The 18,956-nt window shown below is 61.1% G+C and overlaps 3 protein-coding genes and 1 long non-coding RNA gene across 16 annotated transcripts in view; 1 reads left to right on the forward strand and 3 right to left on the reverse strand.

Moving 5' to 3' along the window:
- The window catches only part of Six5 (SIX homeobox 5), a gene marked incomplete in the record, with an annotated part of 3,840 nt that extends 3,617 nt beyond the window's left edge, over nt 1-223 (reverse strand). The window contains 1 exon segment of the mRNA XM_013509516.1: nt 1-223. Within this exon segment, the coding sequence (XP_013364970.1) occupies nt 1-150 (150 nt within the window).
- Nucleotides 224-363: 140 nt separating this feature from the next.
- Nucleotides 364-12,275, reverse strand: Dmpk (dystrophia myotonica-protein kinase). 12 transcript variants are annotated; one of them, XM_013509526.1, is made up of 17 exons: nt 10,920-12,275; nt 10,256-10,269; nt 9,299-9,341; nt 8,789-8,882; nt 8,454-8,537; nt 8,285-8,380; nt 7,440-7,588; nt 7,108-7,201; nt 6,550-6,756; nt 6,209-6,472; nt 5,037-5,122; nt 3,591-3,702; nt 2,902-3,068; nt 2,719-2,816; nt 2,510-2,556; nt 2,146-2,235; nt 1,041-1,861 (listed from the first exon to the last, which is right to left on the reverse strand). In XM_013509526.1, the coding sequence occupies exons 1-17, from the start codon at nt 11,096-11,098 to the stop codon at nt 1,709-1,711; spliced, it is 1,977 nt and encodes a 658-aa protein (XP_013364980.1). In that variant the 5' UTR covers nt 11,099-12,275; the 3' UTR covers nt 1,041-1,708. The 12 variants fall into 12 exon arrangements, with proteins under 12 accessions (XP_005413869.1, XP_013364975.1, XP_013364976.1 ...); XM_005413812.2 differs by lacking the exons at nt 9,299-9,341; nt 10,256-10,269 and having other exon boundaries at nt 364-1,132; nt 8,789-8,880; XM_013509521.1 differs by lacking the exons at nt 9,299-9,341; nt 10,256-10,269 and having other exon boundaries at nt 999-1,132; nt 2,146-2,231; nt 8,789-8,880.
- LOC102020499 lies at nt 2,823-4,761 on the forward strand. Of its 2 annotated transcripts, none has more exons than XR_265058.2 (3): nt 2,823-2,961; nt 3,943-4,008; nt 4,464-4,761. It is a non-coding gene; the product is annotated as an uncharacterized LOC102020499 (long non-coding RNA). The 2 variants fall into 2 exon arrangements; XR_265057.2 differs by having other exon boundaries at nt 4,467-4,761.
- An 89-nt stretch (nt 12,276-12,364) lies between the features above and the next one.
- Dmwd (dystrophia myotonica, WD repeat containing) lies at nt 12,365-18,956 on the reverse strand (the record flags this gene model as incomplete). The annotated part of the gene is given in 5 exon segments (XM_013509517.1): nt 12,365-12,901; nt 13,213-13,287; nt 14,109-15,365; nt 17,452-17,634; nt 18,781-18,956. Coding segments are annotated over 5 exon segments (1,739 nt in total), but the record flags the coding sequence as incomplete, so codon positions are not given.

Raw genomic sequence — 18,956 nt, forward strand, 5'->3', positions numbered from 1 at the left:
GGCCCCGGCCGCCGCGGCCGCCTCACCCTCGGCCGCCTGCAAAGTCTGCAGGAGCTGGCGCGCTTCCTCCTCCTCCTCCTCGGTTGCCGCCGCCACCGCCTCCCCCGCGGCCGCCGGCCCAGCGCTCGGCTCGGCAGGCAAGGTAGCCATGTTTTGTAACTTTGGGAAGTTCCTCCCTCCTTCTCCTCCTCCTCCCTCGGGCTTTCCCCAGCCCCCTCCCCCACCCCAGCCCGCTCCCCAGTCTTCTCCCCCGCCCCCCGCCGCCCCCAAGGCCAGACCCAGCGCTCCACTTGGGTCTCTGTCCCTGTGTGTGTGTGTCCGTCTCCCTCCCCGTCTGTCCGGGATTCTCCCTTTGTTTTCCCTCCGTCTCTGGCCGCGCTTTCTGCTTCCCCCCGCGTGTGCCTCTGGCTCAGGGCCTCAGTTTCCCCATCGGGACCACGGAGAAGGTAACGGGCAGTCCAGGAGGCCTAAGGGCGTGAAGCCACCTCCGCCCCGAGACTGAGCTTCTTCACGCCTCCGTCTCCAGGGTCCTCAGAGGGCCCCCCCACTCCCCATCTCTGCGCGCTCCGCCCCTCGGAATTCCCGGCTCCACAGGGGGGCGGGTCTGGCAGGGAGGAGGGGGAAACGAGCTAGAAAGTTTGCAGCAACTTTTCTTGAGCGTAAGTCCCAAGAGCGGATGCGCGTGGCCTGCGCAGGCGCAGTGCGAGTAGGATGGCCGCGCGCGCTGTCGGCCCAACCCCCTTCGTCTGGACTCTCGAGTGACACAGCTGAGCCACAGCTGGGCGGGGGGCGGTGTCTCCCGGTGGGCCCGCTCTCCCTCCCCTATTGGCCACATGGCTAAGCCCCGCCTCCCACCTTTTCCTCCTCCTACCGTGATTCGCCCGCTTTGGGTCCCGCTAGCTGCCCAGCAGGCCATTGGCCACCCGCGCTCGCCTCCTGATTGGCGCACTGGCACCCTCCTCCTCACCACGCTTACAGAACACAGCTGAGGCTAGAGCTTTGGGCAGACGATAGGGCCTTTTATTCGCGAGGGTCGGGGGTGGGGTTCTAGGTGTGGACAGACAATAAATACCGAGGAATGTCGAGTTTCAGTGCATCCAAAACGTGGACTAGGGTGATGGGGTCCGGGAGCCTGTCAGCGGGTCGGAGGACAAGGTCAATAAATATTCAAGCCACCCAGGCCGGGAAAGCCAGCTGTGACTCCGAGAGCAGCATAGGTGAGAAAGGGGTCGCAGGAGTCCCCGAAAAGCAAGGCTTGCGAAAGCACAAGATTCCCGAGAGCAGGCAGAGGCCGCAGGAATAGCTCGTTCCCGGAGCTCATGCGCAGGGGGATTTGTGGTTTGGGAGCCGACGGCAGGAGGGCTGTGTGCAGGGTGACAATCGGGTGGCCACGCCCCGCCTGCTGCCTTCTCAGAACCCAGTCCGCTTGTCCACGTCGGGGCCTCAGCCTGGCTGGGGAAGAGGTGGCCGCCGGGGTCTCCACCAGCGGCGTTTCTGGGCGCTAGCCGCCCGCGAACCCCGTTGGCCAGCACAAGCCCGCTCCTCCTTCCCCGGCCGCCAGGGGGCGGGCCCGGATCACGGGACAGAAGCTGGGCGCGGACTCTCGCGCCGAGTGCGGGCGGGGACGCGGTGGGAGCGGCTTCTGCCGTCCCCGGGTCACTCAGCCACCAACCGGGCCTGAGTCGAGGACTGTCTGGGGTTCTAGGGTTCAGGGGGCGAAGGCTGCTCCCGAGCGACGCCAGGCTGGGGCGAGATGGCCCGCACGGGCCACGAACCCAAAGGAGCACAGGGCCGTGGCAGGAGCCAGAGCAGCGGCGAACAAGAGCAGGCAACGCGCCTCGGGTAGGCCAGGCCTAGGGACCTGCGGGCGGGAGGGTTGGGTCGGCGCGCGGCCCGGCGGCCCCCGTCGTCACCCGCAGATGGGCCCACAGCCCCCAGCCCGCGTCCGCCCCTCACAGCGGTTGGCCGGCGGGCAAGCCAGAAGCCCCGTCGCACGCCTCATTGGCTGCTTCCTAGCGGCCCGCGGTGATTGGCTGCCCGAGCGCCCGCCCTCCCCGCGGTGCGTAGAGCCGGCCGAGGCGCAGCCAAGCCTTTGTGGCCCGAGTGCTCGGCGCGAGGCGGAGGCGCGGCGGCGGTGGGACGTACCCTGGCAAGGAGCAGCAGGTGGCGGCGGTGCATGGGGCCTGGCCCCACCAGCGGGCACTGGCCCAGAGCCACGGCCGAGGGGCCATCTAGCTGGAGAGAGAAGGGACAGGTGACCCGATCGGAGCCCAAACTAGCCCAGCCGCCCAGGGCGGGGTGCGAGGGGCAGCAGGGGGAATTGAAGCCGGGAGGGAATTTCTGGGGATCCCGAAAGGGATCTGTTGAAAGCCCTGAACCAAGGGAGATCTGACGGATGGGCTGAGTGAAGGGCGTCTGCCTTCTGGAACCCCAAAGAAGTAGGGTGAGCCCTAAATCTAGACGGGGAGCAGGTAGCAGGCCTGAGGCAGGGGAAAGAAAGGGGTCTTACATGGGAAGGTGCATCCGTGGCCCGGGGACTGGGGACCCCCCTGACAGCTGGAAGGAGAAGAGAGAGGCAGATGGCGCGTGGAGGGGCGAAGGAGGGCGGTGGCGCGGCGTGCCCCAGCCTGGGCCCCTGCCCTCCCGCGGTGGCGCGCGCGCGCACTGGCTCGAGGACCACCTCCCTGCGCCCGGGGAGCGGGGCGGTGGGGGACTCGCCTGCGGCTCCCGGGCCCTGCAGCAGCTCCATCCGCTCCTGCAGCTGCCGAACGTGCGCCTCCAGGTCTCGATTCCGGGCCTCGGCCTCGAGCAGCTGACTGCGGGGAGACCCGGAGAGTGAGCTCCGGGAGGTCCGGGCAAGAGAAGCTGCAACGGCGCCAGGGGCCTCGTGCCCGACCTGACCTGGCAAAGTTCTGGTTGGTGCTGCGGATGGCCTCCAGCTCCCGGCTCAGGCTCTGCCGGGTGCGCACCTCCTCCTCCAGGGCTTCCTGGAGCTCCCGCAGGGTCACCTCCTCCCCTGCCGCTGTCTCCTCTGCTGCAGGGGCAGCTGGTGGATCTGCCACTTCAGCCTGTGTGTGGGGACCCAGTTTAGGGTCGCCTGGGTCCTTGGAGCACTAGGGCTTGTCCACCACCACCCCCATAGCTCCTGTGAGGAGGGGTGGGGGTGTCCTGGTCTCCAGGCTTCTCTCTGGCCCCCACCTGTCCACACAGGACCTAAAGAGCTACCCCTGTGACCTATCCCTCCTGCCTCCAGCTCCCCTGATCAGGACAGGGCCTGTTTTACCAAGAAGCTTCCTGCTGATCTTTGTCCCTTCTTTCCCCCTAATCCAGTAACAGTGCCCCACGGGACCCTCCTGTCATGTAATGAACGAAGTAGCCTCTGCCCTGAACTTCCCCACTGACCACAGGCCTCTTCCCTCTCCATGGCTGGCTCGCCGTTATTACTTTCCTTGTGGGGACCAGGCCTTGCCTGAAGGAGCCTCATCTCCCTGCTTTACTTGCTGCTTCTGTCCTGCGTGTTAGCAGAGCTTAGCCCTGCCCGGCGCTGCCACCCAGGAAGCCCTGGCCAGCCCCCGCCTCCATCTACTCACTGTTGCTTCTGTTGGGGACACTGTGGGCCCCATACTGGGCACCTGCACATGTGGCTCAGGCAACTGCTGGGCCTCCAGTTCCATGGGTGTGGGGTCTGGGACCTCATTGTCCCTGGGGAAAAGAAGAGGGGTGGGAGAGCCAGTGGGTATGGGTCAGTGGCCCCTAAGACCCCATGGTTGAGGAGGGACAGGGGAAAAGAAGAGAACCAGTTGCCAGGTTGGGTGACAGGCCGTCTTCTGGCTGGAAAACACCTGGGAGCTGTCCTGTCTGAAAACTTGAGGCACAGATGCCTATCTTTTAAGTCTTCTGGACTCTTGCCTTAACATCCCTTGTTCACGCCCCTCTCCTTAGGACTTCAGAATAGAGAGCGGGACCTGATGAGGAAGACCCTGCCCAGCTTTGGAAACCTCCAAAGATGTGGGTTTTTTTCTGTGTGCCTCTGTGTGTGTGTGTGTGTGTGTGTGTGTGTGTGTTACTGGGATTGAACCCAGGCTCTTCCCACTGAGCTACACCTCCTCTAAATCACTAAGTTGCCCAGACTAGGCTCAGAATTATGATCCTCCCACCTAAGCCTCCCAGAATGCTGGGATTGTAGGCATGTACCACATATCTGCTTCAAAGCAGTATTTTTAAATCTGAACCTGTAATCCCAGCACTTAGGAGGCTGAGGCAAAAGGATTACCGAGAGTTCAAGGCCAGCCTGAGCTACACAGGGAGACCCTATCACAAAAAAAAAAAACAAAAACAAAAATGGTGTAGGATCCTAAAAGTCTGACTCTGGATCAGGACATCCTCCATGGCCCCTGGCTGAGGGGTCAGATCCTCCCTAGGAATATGAAATTGCAGTAAAAGTGGTGTCCTTTCCAACCCAGCAGTCCCTCCCATGGAGCACGTCCCCAGGACCTGTTTATCCTGGACATGCTCAGGACCAGCCTGCTGGCTCCCACACAGTATGAGCTCTGCCCTGAACTGCCAGAGAAGAGGCTCCTCATAGCAAGGCGGTCCTGCCCCTGCGCTAAGCCCTGGTTGATCAGCTGCGGCCTCAGGCCACACAGATGTGCAACACATGTTGGCCAGGTGTGAGCCCGGGGCTTTGCTGAATGGTGGGTTCATACCAGCTTTCTTCTCCTTATCCATGCTAATTGTATTAAACATGCTCTTGTTTGTATAGCTGATGTTTTTAAAATGTTTTATTGGTAGATGAGTGATTGAAGTGTGTTTAAGTTGCCTGTAAAAAGTCTAAACTTACTCCTAAGATTCTGAGGTCCCATGACTCTCTACTTAAAATGTAAAAGTCAACAGCTGCAAGATTCTCAAAGGCCAAAGCTAGGTTCTGAGGTTTTACAGTTGAATCCACAATTGAATTTACAGTCGGCTTCCTAAGAGCCCTTGACCCCAACACCAACCCTGCCGACATCCCAGGGCCTCTGCTCAGGCCTGCTTACCTGAGGGCCAAGCAGGAGTAGGAGAAGCCCACGAAAGGCAGGTGCACCCCCAGCGGTACGCCTTCCTGCACATCCGACAGCGTCTCCTGCACAGAACACACACGACCAGCAACTGTCAGGGCGGGCCCCTCCCCCTTTTCTGGTCCTGGCTTAAATGCCCCCCAGGACTCACCCGAGCTCAAAGATCAACTAAAACAGCTCCTCCAGCCAGGTATGGTGGTGCATACCTGTAGGAGGCTGAGCCAGGAGGATTGACATGAGTTTGAGGCCAGCCTGGACCACACAGTGAGTTCAAGGCCTGGTTGAACTACATAGTGAGACTGTCTCAAAACACCAAATAAATAAATAAATAAAATGGTTCATCATTTTTTAGTGTATTCTGTTGTATCCCCTCAGGGTCCTTGCCAGACTAAAATTACTATTTTTTTCTTTTTTCCTGGTACCGGGAATTGAACTCATGACCTCGCACTTGCCAGGCAAGCGCTGTGCCGCTGAGCTAAATCCCCAGCCCCTTAAAATTACTATTGAACCCAGACTTTTCATGTTGAGTGACATTCTCAGACCTTTTTTCATTTTTTATTTAAGACAGTCTAAGGGGCTGGGGATTTAGCTCAGTGGCAAAGCACCTGCCTGGCAAGCGCAAGGTCGTGAGTTCGGTTCCCGGTACCGGAGAAAAACCAAAAAAAAAAAAAAAAAGACAGTCTAAGTTGCCCAGGCTGGGCTCAAACTGCGCTCCTCCTGCCTCAGCCTCCCAGTGTGCTGTGGCTACAGGCGACCACCACTATGCCCCGGCTTAATTACTCCTTCCTTAGACTGTAGGTAGATCAGATTTTGTAGGGACCAGGGCTGAGTTGGTCAGTCTGTGTCCCCTGAACTGCCCAGCACAAAGGCATTCCAGGAGAGTTGCTGAGGGCAGAAGGAAGACTCAGCTCCCCCTCCTGCAGGAAGCCCCCAGCACCTTCCATTTTTGGTCCAGAGGCCCACCATCGAACCAACCCCTGTCAGCCCAGATCACGCAGAGACCTCCCTGTCTGGTGACTGGACTGTGATTGGGGTCACACCGGGTCCCTGCACTCGGTGCTCTGGGGAGTAAATGAGTGTGGCCAGCTGTCATCAGGGAGAGGGAGGGGACGGGCAGGTTCCCTCAGCCGAGCAGGGCCGCAGGTACCTACCCCGCCCCCGCTCACCATGGCAGTGAGCCCGTCCTCCACCACGTCGAAGTTGCACGTGTCGGTGGCACCCTCGAAGTCCGGGGTGAAGGGGGGCATGCTGTCACGAAGGCCTTCCCAGTCAAGGCCAAAGAAGAAAGGATGTTTCCGGAAATCCTCTGCTCCATCCCGGCCCAGCCGTACCTCCGGGGGACACAGCAGCCCCTGGATGAGGTTCCGAGCCTCCTCAGGGACCCCAGTGTCTGCCAGGGGCAGAGACAAGTGCTCCTGCTCGGGAGAAAGAGGGACAGAGAGTCCGCCTGGGTGCCTGGGGTGACAGACAGGCTCCTGGGGCCTGTGCTCACCTTGTAGTGCACGATCTTGCCGTAGGTCTCAGCGGTGGAGTCGGCGTAGAAGGGCGTCTGCCCGTAGAACATTTCATAGGCGAACACGCCCAGTGCCCACCAGTCACACTCTGGCCCGTAGCTGCCTGTCCCGGATCCACCGCCCACAGCCTGCAGGATCTCGGGAGACAAGTAGTCTGGGGTCCCCACGGCTACCAGAGACCACACCTGAAGGGACAGGACCACAGCTGGGCTCCAGCCCAGCTCTCCTAACCAAAACCATGCCTCCCTACTGTCTTTTTTTTTTTTTTTTTTTTTGGTCTTTTTTGAGACAGGGCCTCGCTATGCAGTTCGGGCTGGTCTCAAACTCACAACGATCGTCCTGCCTCAGCCTCCGGAGTGCTGGGATTACAGACGTGAGCCACCTCGCCCGGCACGCCTTCCTACTGTCTAACCCTGCGCCCCAGGACTGGCTTCTGGACACCTCCCTCCTCTTCTGAGTTGCCCCACTCCACACTCTGCAGCCAATTGTGTCTTCTTGGTGGGCAGAGCTGCCCTGCGGTGGGTGCACCCACTTACCGTTCCATCCGCCCGCAGTTTAAGGCAGGAGCCAAAGTCCGCCAGGCGGATGTGGCCACAGCGGTCCAGCAGGATATTGTCCGGTTTGATGTCCCTGAGGGGAAGGATGTAAGGTGCCTTCTGAGCACCTTACAGTCAGGCTTCGCCGTTTTGAACAGTTCAGCCCCTGCAGGGATTCTGGGACCCCACTCCTAGCTCCCGCCTCCAGAGCGCCCCAATCAGCACCATCCTTCGCTAGGCACCATCCCTTCCAGGCTCCAGCCTCTAAAGCAAGCGCCCCATTCATCTCCTGGGCCTCTCAGGCCCCGCCCCTCAGCCCCTGCCACGCCCACCTGTGCACGTAGCCCAGCCGGTGCACTGAGTCTATGGCCATGACAATCTCGGCCAGGTAGAAGCGCGCCATCTCGGCTGGGATCCGCTCCCCAAACTTGCTCAGCAGCGTTAGCAGGTCCCCGCCCACGTAGTATTCCATGACCAGGTACTGGGAGGGGGCGAGTCATTGGGGGTGGGGTCAGTGGCCCCCCCAGGTGCCCATCGCTGATAGCCAGGGGCAAAGATTCCCAGAGGGAGATGCCCTGTCCCTGGGTGGAGACCCCACAGTCCCAGACCCAAGAGTCCCAGAGAGCCGTAGACTCCGCAGCTGAGACCTACGGCAAGATCGTGCACTACAAGGTGAGCACAGGCCCCAGGAGCCTGTCTGTCACACCAGGGCAACCAGGCGGACTCTGTCCCTCTTTGTCCCGAGCAGGAGCACTTGTCTCTTCAAGGCCAAACCTGAGATTCCCCCTAAAAACTCCTCTCCAGGATGTCACTGGACAGAGACTACCTTTGAGACATCCAGGGAAAAAGAGAACCCAGAGACCTCCCAGCACCCCAGGGTAGATCCCAGATACTCTGCTCAAGCAGTGGCCCGTACACACGAGAGCGGCCCCATTCCAGTTAAGAGTTTCTCCAATAGAGCGATCTTCGTATGAGACCTCAAAATCGGCCACAAAAAGAGCAATAAAGAACATCATCTCCGATTCTAGATTTTTTTTTAAAGCCCCCTCCTCCACCTGAGACATATCCTGCCAGCACTCAGACCCCCGTGCAGGCCCTTGAGGGCAGTTAACCCATCCTACCACTTCCTCTCCCAGCCGCAGCCTTGTCCTTCCTAGTCACCGGGCCAGGAGCTCACCAGGTAGTTCTCGTCCTGGAAGGCGAAGTGCAGCTGCGTGATCCAACGGCGGTCGCCGTTCACCAACACATCCCTCTCTTCTCGGAAGCACGACACCTGCGCGGCAGCCGAGGTGCTGAAGGTGAGAGGCGCAGATCCCCAGCTCCACCACACCCGGCCCGGCCCTCACCTCGCCTCTCTTCAGCATGTCCCACTTATTCATGATCTTCATGGCATACACCTGGCCCGTCTGCTTCATCTTCACCACCGCTACCTAAAGGCGAAACAAGGTGACCGTAGAGAAGTGGCCAGAAAAACAGAAGGCCAGCCAAGCCAGACTCCACCCCTAACTTTACCCAGCCGCGGCCCCGCCCCGGTCGCGCCACGCCCCTTGGCCTCCAGCCCCACCTCCAGGCCAGTCTCAGGTTCTAACTCTCATTCATCAATTTCGAAGGTCCCGCCCCCACGCCAATGCCCCGCCCACCTCAAGGAGCGCTCCCGCGCCGGCGGCCACTCAGGACTCACCTCGCTGAACGCGCCGCGTCCAATCACCTTCAGAATCTCAAAATCGTCCCTCTGCAGTCGGATCTCCTTAAGCCTGGCCACAACCGGCTCCGCTGGGTGTGGGGGGCGGGGGCAGAGGAAGAACCGAGGGTCACTGGGACAGGCACTGGGGAGGGCTCTGGCCCTCAGTGTGCCCCTCTCTCTGTTTCTCAGTTTCCCTTTAGGACTGTCTGCACCCACAGCTCTCCCGCAAGAACACCGTGTGAAGTTTCGGTGACCCAAAACTGCGCTCTCAAGAAGCCTGAGAACCCGTTCTGGGGACAGGGCGTTGGGCCAGAGGGCTCCAGTGGTGCAAGAGTAACAAACACCTGCAGAATAGAGGTCTTGGGGAACAGAGGGGAACGGGCATAAGCCCAGTTCTTAGACCTCCCTGCGCCTCAGGCCCCCACTCCCACTGCCGGCGACAGGTAGAGTGCCCCCCCCACCCCGAAGTTCCCATCTTCCGAGTCTTGGGTTCCGGCCCAGAACTGCCGTGTGCTCCGTGCGCATGGCTCTTGGAGCACTTTGCGAAACACTGAGTTTGGGCCCAGGAGAGGATGGCGAGGCTCAGCCAGCACTGAGAGCCTGAGCCCTGCTGGAAGCGGCTCTGTGCTCCCCAGGAGGCGGCAGGCTCCGCTTACAGATGCCCTCAGCGGCAGAGGCTACTAGCCTGCAGCCGGCCCGCAGCGTACAGTTCCAGAGGGGGACAGGCGGGTGCAGGCTGGAGATCAGGGGCAGCGGGGAGAGGGCGGCCTGGCCTCGGGTCGGAGAAGCCAAGCTTGGGTGGCGGAGAGGGGGAGGGGAAGGGGGCCACGGAGAGAGGGGGTTCTGAGAGTGGGGGCCGGCAGGGAAGCAGCAGCCGGGGCCTAGGACGGGGGAGGGAGGAGAGAGCCAAGACATTGAGCCCTTTTAAGGCAGCGGGAACCCAGGCCCCCTCCCCCGCCTCAGGGCCTCAGGCCTGGCAGGGGAGGGGCCGAAGGATGCGGCTCAGGCCACAAAAGGACTGCTCCTTCCAGGAGAGCCAGAGCCCTGCCCCCACCCAGGCCTCAGTTTACCCTGCCAGCCCCGCTTCATTCTCTGTAAAAGAGAGGCTGGGAGAGTCACTGAGGCCAGAGGAGAGGAGGGAGAGGTGTCTTCCAGGGGCCGAGTGGGCTGTCCTTCGCCCTCTGCCTTCCCATCCATGAAATGGGAGAGGAAGGAGAGGAATGGCGCCCGGGTCAGATAGAGCGGGTCATGGCCGAGGGAGCTGGGGAAGGCATGGAAAGGAGACAGTGGCAGGAATATGCACAAGCCAGGGACCAAAAGCAAGACACTGAGGGACACATCTGTGGAGTGAAGCTAGAGTGAGCCTGAGACCTAGGCCTGGTGCCGGGTAGGGGCAACAGGGCAGACGATGGCACTGAAGCATTTCACCCTTCTCCTCCGACTTGTCCGCAGGCCCAGAAAGACCTTTCCAGAAGGGACTTCACAGGACTGCGAGGGGGTTGGTGGCCCTGAACTGGGACCACTAAGGAGGTAGAGAGCTGGAAGGGACCATGGCTGATGCAGGCTGGGAGGGACCAAGACATGGGGGGGCAGAGAAAGGAGCACCCCAAAAGCCCAAGTCACTCCAGTTGGAGGGCCGAGGGGCCTGGGCAGCGCCCCTCTGCAGAGCTGGTTTCCCCCAGAGCCTGCATGAGTCACCGTGCCCTCCCAGAGCCTGGGCACCTGTCGGGGCAGCTGGAGAGGCTGGCGCCCAGCACCTGTCAGCCACACCCAAGGCAGCTGTCCCTCCTTGCTTGCCCTTGTGCTTTTAGACCAGGGTAGCTGGTCATAGGGCCCATTGAGGAGACGGTCATAGGAGATGGGGCCGCCAGGTCCCTAGCCTAGAGGGTAGGGGGTACAGGGGGACAACAGGTGGCTGCGCCCAGCTTAGCCTGCCAAAGCTCCCCCACTGTAGCTGAGATACAGCTACTCTGGTCTCTGCTGACTTCACTTGGCCCAGCCAGGGTGGCATGGACACAGGGGTGTGCTGCCCAAGAACCCAACCCAAGCTCTGGACCACCTCATGGGAAGTTATCTCCATACCTGCGCTGCTCCCCAAGCCCAGGAGCCCATGCAAGCCAGCACTCACCCCACTGTAAGAAGTCGGCCACATACTTGTCCTGGGCCAGGTCGGAGGCACCCAGCTCCTGGTGGACGCCCAGGAGAAGGTCGAGCAGGGGCTCCAGCCCCAGGAAGCTGGGGTCCAGCGCCAGCTGCTGGAGCTGCCTCAGCCGCACCTCGGCTGACATGTCGGGAGGGCAGCACCATGGCCCCTCCCGGGGCCGAGGCTCGGGGTCCTCCTCTTACGGGGTCTGGCAGACCCTGCCCAGGCCCCGGAGCTCTGACCGCATGTCTGCCTGTCCCTGGCCGTCCCCTGGGCCTCTCTGGCCACTTCTCTGCGGCTGAAGCCGCCTCCTCTTCTCACCCCACCCCCTAGTCCAGCCCCCTCCCGCCTCCCACTTTTAACCCCTCAGGAGCCAGCCCCCCAACACCCCCTTCCTGGGCACCATTGACCCTTTCAGCGCTAAGACAAGGACTGAAAAATCAGTTCTCGCAGCTTCTGCTTCCCAGTGAAGAGGTGCGGCATAAGCTACGCTGAGTCCTCCCATTGTCCAGATGGCCAATCGAGGCCGACTGACCCAGTAGCTCCCCCTGCATCTCCCTCAAGCACCATAGCTGGGGGGAGGCAGAGAAAGGGCCTGAGGCCTGGGGGGGTGGGGCAGGCCAGGGCAGTTTCTCCAGTGACTCAGATGGATTCCAACTTTGGGATAGTTAAATTTAGCCCCTGGGCCCCCTGCTTTATACTTTTTGTTTGGCAGTAGGTGGGGAAGGGGTGGTAGAGCTGGGTGGGGACACTCTCAGGAGCCAGGGCCAGGGGTGACCTGCTGGCCAAAGCCTGGGGGAGGCGGGTGGTAGAGCCAGGCCCTCTCCGGGCAGGAGACCCTAAAATAGCTCCTTGGCCCCTGGCCGGGCAGCCACATTCCTGCCCAGGCTGGGATTAGAAACAGAAACATTTCGGGGGGTGGAGCGGGAAGACTCCGCTCCGCGCTTCTGCAGAGCCGCCAGCAGGGCCCGTAGCTTTTCTTTCCAGAAAGGGCAGAGAAAACCATGGCCCCACCTGGCAGCAGGGACCTGGACCACAGCAGGGCCAGGGCAAGTCACCAGACTTGTCCCCACCCCCAGCAGCTCAGACTACTCCCGCGGCCCCTTGATGGTACCTCCAGGAGATGCCTGGGGGAGCCCCGTCGGGGGAGCCCCATCGGGCCAGCCATGGAAAAGTGGGGGTAGACATTTGTGATGCTTTAACTCTCAAAACACCCCTGAGCACATTGAAGAGGGGCTCCTGGCTGTCCTCTGTCCTCCCCCACGGGCCCTGCTGCACCTCATGCCCCTAAGCCCTCCCATCAGAGGCAGGCTGGGGGAGGCGGGCTGGCTGCTGCTTCCTTTGGTAAAAGCCAGGTCCTAGGACAGGAGCCAAGAGCGCTCACACACTTCCTCCCGTCCGCCCGCCTCGCGCAGGGAACAGAGCCGCTGTGCAAACAGGGAGCTTTAGTATAAATAAGAGATCCTGGGGGACAAGGAGGGTCCTGGGGACTTCCATAACTTAACACTCTTCAAAAGCACAGACGACAGCAAGGAGGGGGACGGAGTAGGGGCTCAGAGGGGGACCATTCCTGCCCTGCCTTCTCACCCCAGGGGTGCACTGCAGCGCTGGGGCTCTGGTGGCAGGGAGCTTCTCCCCAGGAATGACCAGTCACATGCTGGGGACGGGGATGTGGGTTAACACTGTTTCAGAGGAAAGACCACAGTACTTGGCAATAGGAGGGGACAGGGCTGAGGCCACTTGGGCCGCTACACCCCATCTGGGCCAGTTTTGGGGACCCCCAGTATTTGTGCAGGGCGGGGGGCCGGAACAGTCCTTCCTTTGTGGTTAGTCTTGTTAATACATTGATCCGTGAGGTCAGCAGGGAGGGCTATGGCTGGGAGGCTGGGAGCTGGGGTGCAGGACCCGACATCCACGGCTCACACCACGGTGCCACTGGGGGAGCTGCCTGGCTGGGAGGAGATGCCCTGGGGAGGACAAGAGGGAGACGGGAGGGTTAGACACCACCTGCAGTGCCCAGGGAAGGAGCAGCTGGAGTCCTCAACCCACTCCTGCCCTGGGGCTGCCTCCCGGCCCACCCCAGCCCCACGGCCACTGTACTAGTCCCGAGGCCCAGCCTGGCTGGTGGCTAGCTTCCCTGTCCCAGCAGTCAGCAGGGTCACACAATAATTAAAGATCCCAGCAGAGACAATGGGGTAGGGCTGGGGAAAGTGGGGTCATCTGACTTGGACCGTGGTCCTGAGATGCTGGGAAGGCAAGAACTCAAGGACAATCCTACCTCTACCACTGAACTGCTGGGGGACCTGGGCCAACTTCCTTCCCCTGCCTGGGCCTCGGTCTCCTCGTCTGTGAACTAGGGAGACAGAGGGTCTCTTTCAGGAATCAGTCCGACTGCCCAGATCCCGCCGCCCTTGCCTCCAAGCTGAGACTGTGCTTGGGTTCTAGGAACTCAAGTCTCAGCTCCCGAAGTGGAAGAGCCGAGACTCTGAGCTGCGGCCCTCAGATCTGGGGTCCTGGGCACTGAGGCCGAACTGGAAGGAGCAGAGATGCCCAAGAAACACTCCAAGCTCACAAGGTCCCTGCCTTCCCCTGTGGTGACCTTCGAAACCCCACAGCCACCTGGGAGCTGTGTGCACCCACCCCAGCCCACCTGGCGGGCTCTCTGTCCTAACAGTGGTGAGCAGGTCAGAGAGGCCCAGGGCCCGGCCCCAGCCCCGGCCCGAGGTCACAAAGGGAGATGTGCTGGCCTTGAGCCTGGGTCTGACTCCCAGCCCAGCCTTCCGCGGAGGACTCGGATCCTGAAAGTCCAAGAGCCTCGCTGGAAGTTAGGCCCAGAGGCTTCACCTTGCCTCAAAAAATTCCATCATCTGAAATCAGGATTCTCCACAGAAATGGGCTCTGCCTTGTGACAAGAACTAGAACCAGGCCACAGGGGCCCTGTCTGCTGCCCTTCAGGACCCCAGCCATGGGTCCCCCGGGCCGTGCTGACTCGGTCCGCTACCCTGCTCACTGCTGAGTCCAGGCGCTGCAGCACCGCAGTGCTCTGAGCCTGTGGGGTCTCGTTGTGGGCGCTGAGATCTCCATGCTTGCTTCCCCTCCTCCCACTGGGCCAGAGGCCGGGCCGGCGCCACACCCGCCTGCCCGAGCCTCCTCCGGGGCTGGGGTGGGACTCACTGCCTTGCCGGGCCGGGCCCAGGTGCAGATGAGGCCCTCCTGGCAGGCGGTGATGATGCAGTCCTCCAGGAACAGCAGCACCGTCAGCCGCTCCTGGGCGATCTTCTTGCACACCAGGGGCTCCAGCAGCGGCACCTCGTGGATGCGCGGGCACAGTGCGGTGCCCAGCACCTTGGCAGGGTCCAGGCGGCTGCGGGGGGCTGGCCCGCTGGGTTTGTCGCCGCTGCTGCCCCCACTGCCGCCTCGGCTGATGTTGCCCAGGCTGTGGTAGCGCTTGTGCTCCTTCTCGGCGCCCCGGTCCCGCCGCTCCTGCAGCGTGAGCGTGGCGAAGCGGCCGATGCTGAAGGGCGTGCCCGGCTCTGCGGTGGCACCTGGGCCGCCGGCCTTGCCGCCTGCTGGGTGTGGGAGGCTGTTAGAGCGGGACAGGGAGCGGGGCAGGGGGCCTGGGCCAGGCTCCGTGCCCCTGGAGCTGCCAGTGGCTGGCGGCGTGGCACCGGGGGTGCCAGGAAGAGTGCGTGTGCGCGTGAGGGGTGGGTGGGGGGAAAGCACGTCTTCGGTGAGGTCCCACAGGCAGAACTGCGTGTCCTGGCCCGCCGAACCGAAGCGGTAGGTGATGGAGCCGGCCTTGGGCAGTGGGGAGAGCGAGGCGCCCCCGGCCGTGCCACCAGCCTCGGGCTCCTCCTCCTCCTCGCCGCTCCCAGCCCCGTCACCACTCCCCGATGTCGCCTCCTCGGCCCGGGTGGTGTAAGGGTCAAAAGCCACGGCGTTGACCCAGGACTTGTGGCCGTGGCCTCGAGCCACCACGCGGCCCTCAGTGAAGGACCACACGGTGACCAGGTCATCCTCGCCTCCCGTCACCACGTATCGGCCGTCAGGGCTCCAGCACACGCAGAGCAGACCCCCAAAGTAGCTCTTCATGAGCCCCCGCAGCAGCATAGAGTCGAAGTGGAAGACGCGCAGGCAGCCGTCCTGGCTGACACAGGCCAGGTGGCGGCCGTCGGGCGAGAAGGCAAACTCGTTGAGGGGCCCTTCGCCCACCGCCCACTTGGCCAGCGGGTTGCGGGGTGCCTTGCTCTTGGCAGCGTAGACAGCAAAGCCCTCGCCCTGCTTCAGCAGGCTGTACTGGGGCGGCGCCGAGGCGCAAGGGTGGCTGACGTTGTACAGGTACAGGTGGCCGCTGGCGTGGGAAGCCAAGAACAGGCTCTCGGACTCAGGCAGCCACTTCAGATATGTCACCTTGGTCTTGTCAATCAGCCGCTGCACGGGGAGACAGGGTGGGGTTGGACAACACCGTCAGCCCTGAGCAGACCTCACCCCAACCTGGGGCCACCCAGGCCTTTGGACCTCGGCCAGTCACACAGGTGGTGCCACACCAGGCCCAGGCCCAGGCCCTGGCAGACAGCAGCTCCCACACCGAAGGAGGCCCATGCCAGGTCACCACAGGCCAGGGCAATCAGGGCTGGTGCGAGGAGGCCATGCAGCCCTGAGCTGGTGGCCCATCTCTGGCAAGCGGACAGTCCTGCCTTCCACACTGCTGTCCTCCATCCGCCTAACCCTTTCCCCATCTTCACCACGTGAGGGTTAAGAAACGGATTCACTAAATGTCAGCCCTAGCACACGGCCCTGTCCACACAGCAGGCGCCTTGAAGGCATTCCCGCACAAATGTCTGACAGCCCCGTCCTGCCAGCCGCTTAGGCCAAAAACCCTGCGGGCATCTTCACTCCTCTGTCTTCATGGCTCACGTCCAATCCGCCAACAAACCCTGCGGCCTTAACTTCAAAGCACAACCTGACCTCCACGCCAGCCCACTCCACCACTCTGACCTCAGCTGCCACCAACCCACAGGGCCTCCCTGGCCCTCGGGCCTCCCACACACGGGACCGCCTCCTCTCCAGCCATCCTGGCACCCGCCCAGGACACCCTGCAACCTTCTCTCCCAGAGCTCCGGAGAGAACAAAGGCCCTAGGCACCCGTCACCGTGGAGAGCGGACTTCTCTCCAGGGCCCAAGCCTCCTCCATTCTGGGAATGCTGAGAAAACCACCCTCCCTGAATCATTCTCTGCTCTATGGCTCAGCTAAGCCAGACTGAAAGCTGCTCCGCAGACTCCCTCTAGGAGGAAGGGGCGAAGTCTCTTTGGTGCCTGCAGGGAGCTGGCCCTTCCTGTTATGTCCCCAAGCATCACCTACCATCCTCTCTCCTTCAACCACTGCCCTGGCCACCCGGCGTTCCAGCTGTCCTGTGCAGGGACCTTTGTCCTCAGTGTTCCCTCTATTCAGAAAGTCCTTCCCAAAGGCCCTTCCTGGCCTCCTTCAGGTCTTCTTCATTTCAAAGTCACCTCGTGGCGAGGCCTTTCTGACCAACCCACTTAAAACTGCCAGACTTCCCTCTGCTTCTTTCCCGATGGCCTCGCCACCAGGAAACGTGCAGGACCCTTACTGCAGCTGATGGCCATGCGCTCCCCACTTGAATGAAAGCTCAGCAAGGACAGGCCCTTCTGCCCTTCCGCTCACTGAGATGTGCTTGGAACCGTGCCTGGCACAGGGAAGATGCTCCGTAACTACTCTGAATGATGAGCTAATAGATTTTTAATCCATTCTGTTCCACTCGCCCCGTTCAGCCGTTCACTCATTTAGAGAATACTTCTGGGACACCCCTCTGGAGCAAAAAGAAAGAGATACAGGACAAGAGCAGCCCCTGCCAGAGGATAAGGCCCTGTGCTGGCATTTCCTCTTGAGCCAACTGGCCCAGACTGAGCAACTGCCATGGGGAGTTCACATCAGTGCTGGGCGGTAGGGATAATCATCCTTCAGCACAGGAGGAAAGCTGACCCTTGGACAGTAGCCACCGTCCCAAAGTCAGGTAGCGAGTCTATGATGTAGCGGGGATTTGAATCCAAAGCCCACAGAAGCCCAGAATTTGAAGAGTAAGGGTATCCGTAAAAGCCCAACCACCTGGGCATTATGGCGTACACCTGTAATCCCAGCACTCAGGAGGCTGAGGCCAGCCTGGACTACAAAGTGAGTGCAAGGCCAGCCTGAAGTGCATAGCGAAACCCTGTCTCAAAAAGATTCCCTAAAAAAGCCCAACCAGTTACTAGCCTCAGTCCTCTAATCTGCAAAATGGGCACCAAAATGTCTTACCCACTGGTTGATGAAGTTCAAGGAGTAAAGCATTCAATACAGGGCTGACACAGCAGAGGGTCCAGACACGACAGGGGAGGATGTCATTATTAGCTGCTGTCACCCCATTTCCCACCTCTCCTTCCTCCTGCCCCCTAGGCCCACCCTGCTCCCAGGTAGCCGCAGTCCCATGACAAACAGCACTTGTGGGCCCACGGTCACCTCCTCGTTGAACAGCTTGCTGGTGTCCTTCTTGATGAGGTCCAGGTACTGCACCTGGCCGGCCGAGAATCCCACCAGCAGGGAGATGGTCTCCGTGGCAGCAGTGAACTGGTTGAAGTCATGGCAGGTGGGCTGGGTGCCCTTGTAGATCCGCTTGTCAATGGGCTTGTTGAGGTCAATGGACTTGAGCGGTGGGAGGGAAAGGAGTTAACAGTTTACACCACCGAGCGGAAGGAAGACGGTGCTGAGGTTGAAGAAAAACCACTAAGAGGAAGCAGGGTTAAATGCCTGAGGGAGGCGGGGAGGTGGGTTGGGAGGGAGGGCACAACCACAGACAGGAAGGGAACACAAATCACAGACACAGTGGGGTGAAAAACGGACTGGCAGGACATCCTCTCAGACCACAGTGCCCTTCCACAGTTGGACCCGCCCACCATGAAGTTAGGGCCACACCAGCAGGCTCCAGGGTTCCCAGAGTCCTCGAGTTCCAATATTTTGCCCATCCTACCCCAGACCCCATAACCTCAGCAACTGCCTGGGACTTCGCACAACATTCCAAGACTGCAAATCCCCAGGAATACCCAATTTTCAAGAACTCTGAAGCCCAATATCCCAGAATCCCCTTCAGTTTGGAGTTTTTAAACCTCAGGACCTCTGTCACAGTTTAGGGGCCCACCAACCCTCGTGATCCCCCATAAGCTAGGTACATTCTTCACTTCTGGCCTCTGAGGATCCTCGTCACAGCGGGGGGCTTGTCCTCCGGGACCCAGATCACTTTAGGGATTTCCAAGCCCGGGGATTTCCCTTATCACTTCAGTCTCCCATCAGCTTAGGTCCTCCCAAACCTTTATAACCTCCAGACCCCTATTTTCCCTAGGATCTCATGCACCTATTACCTCTAAGAACCCCATCACGTCCCGAGTCGCCTTCATTCCTGGGTTCCGTAAGTCTCAAGACCACCCCCTCTAACACCTGCAGATTCCAACACTTCTGGGTTCTCCACATCCTCCGAGCCCGGATCATCTCACGATTGTCCATCGCCTGCAAATGCCTGCTATCCCAGAATCCAGGGGACCCCGCATCATCTCAGATGGCCTATGGCACGCTCCAGACATAAGGAATACTCATCACCCCCAAATCCCCACGCGTAAGGCACTCCCTTATCACCTTTCAGAATCGAGCATTATCGCTAAGAATCTTGTTCCTCGGGGATGTCCACCACATCCAGGATGCCTTTCTCCCGGCCCCCTGTCAACCTGGGGGCCCACCTATCACTTCCCAGGGACCCAGTCTTCTCGGCGCCCAGGGCCCACGACGCGCGCCGCTCACCCGTTGGCTCCCGCGGCGGCAACAGCCCGGGTAGAAATAAAGCTCGCGGCCCAAGTTGAAGCAGACGCGGTCTCCTCCTGCTCCCAGCCCCGCGGGCGTGGCGGGCGGCTCCCCGGCCCCGGAGCCTTCGGGCTCCCCGAGGCGCACGAGGCTGAGGCGCACGGCGGGCAGCGCAG

The sequence above is a fragment of the Chinchilla lanigera genome, unplaced genomic scaffold (genome assembly GCF_000276665.1).
Source record: "Chinchilla lanigera isolate Chin_1 unplaced genomic scaffold, ChiLan1.0 scaffold00173, whole genome shotgun sequence".
NCBI classification, from domain to species: domain Eukaryota; kingdom Metazoa; phylum Chordata; class Mammalia; order Rodentia; family Chinchillidae; genus Chinchilla; species Chinchilla lanigera.

What these genes read in the sequence shown, in the direction of transcription:
- Dmpk (XM_013509526.1), bottom strand. Translation starts at nt 11,098, where the DNA reads ATGGTGCTGCCCTCCCGACATGTCAGCCGAGGTGCGGCTGAGGCAGCT. An exon ending in CCATGCGCACGGAGCACACG is followed by an intron (nt 8,883 to 9,298) that starts GCAGTTCTGGGC and finishes CCCCCCACACCC; the next exon opens with AGCGGAGCCGGTTGTGGCCA. An exon ending in ACATGCTGAAGAGAGGCGAG is followed by an intron (nt 8,381 to 8,453) that starts GTGAGGGCCGGG and finishes GCTGCCGCGCAG; the next exon opens with GTGTCGTGCTTCCGAGAAGA.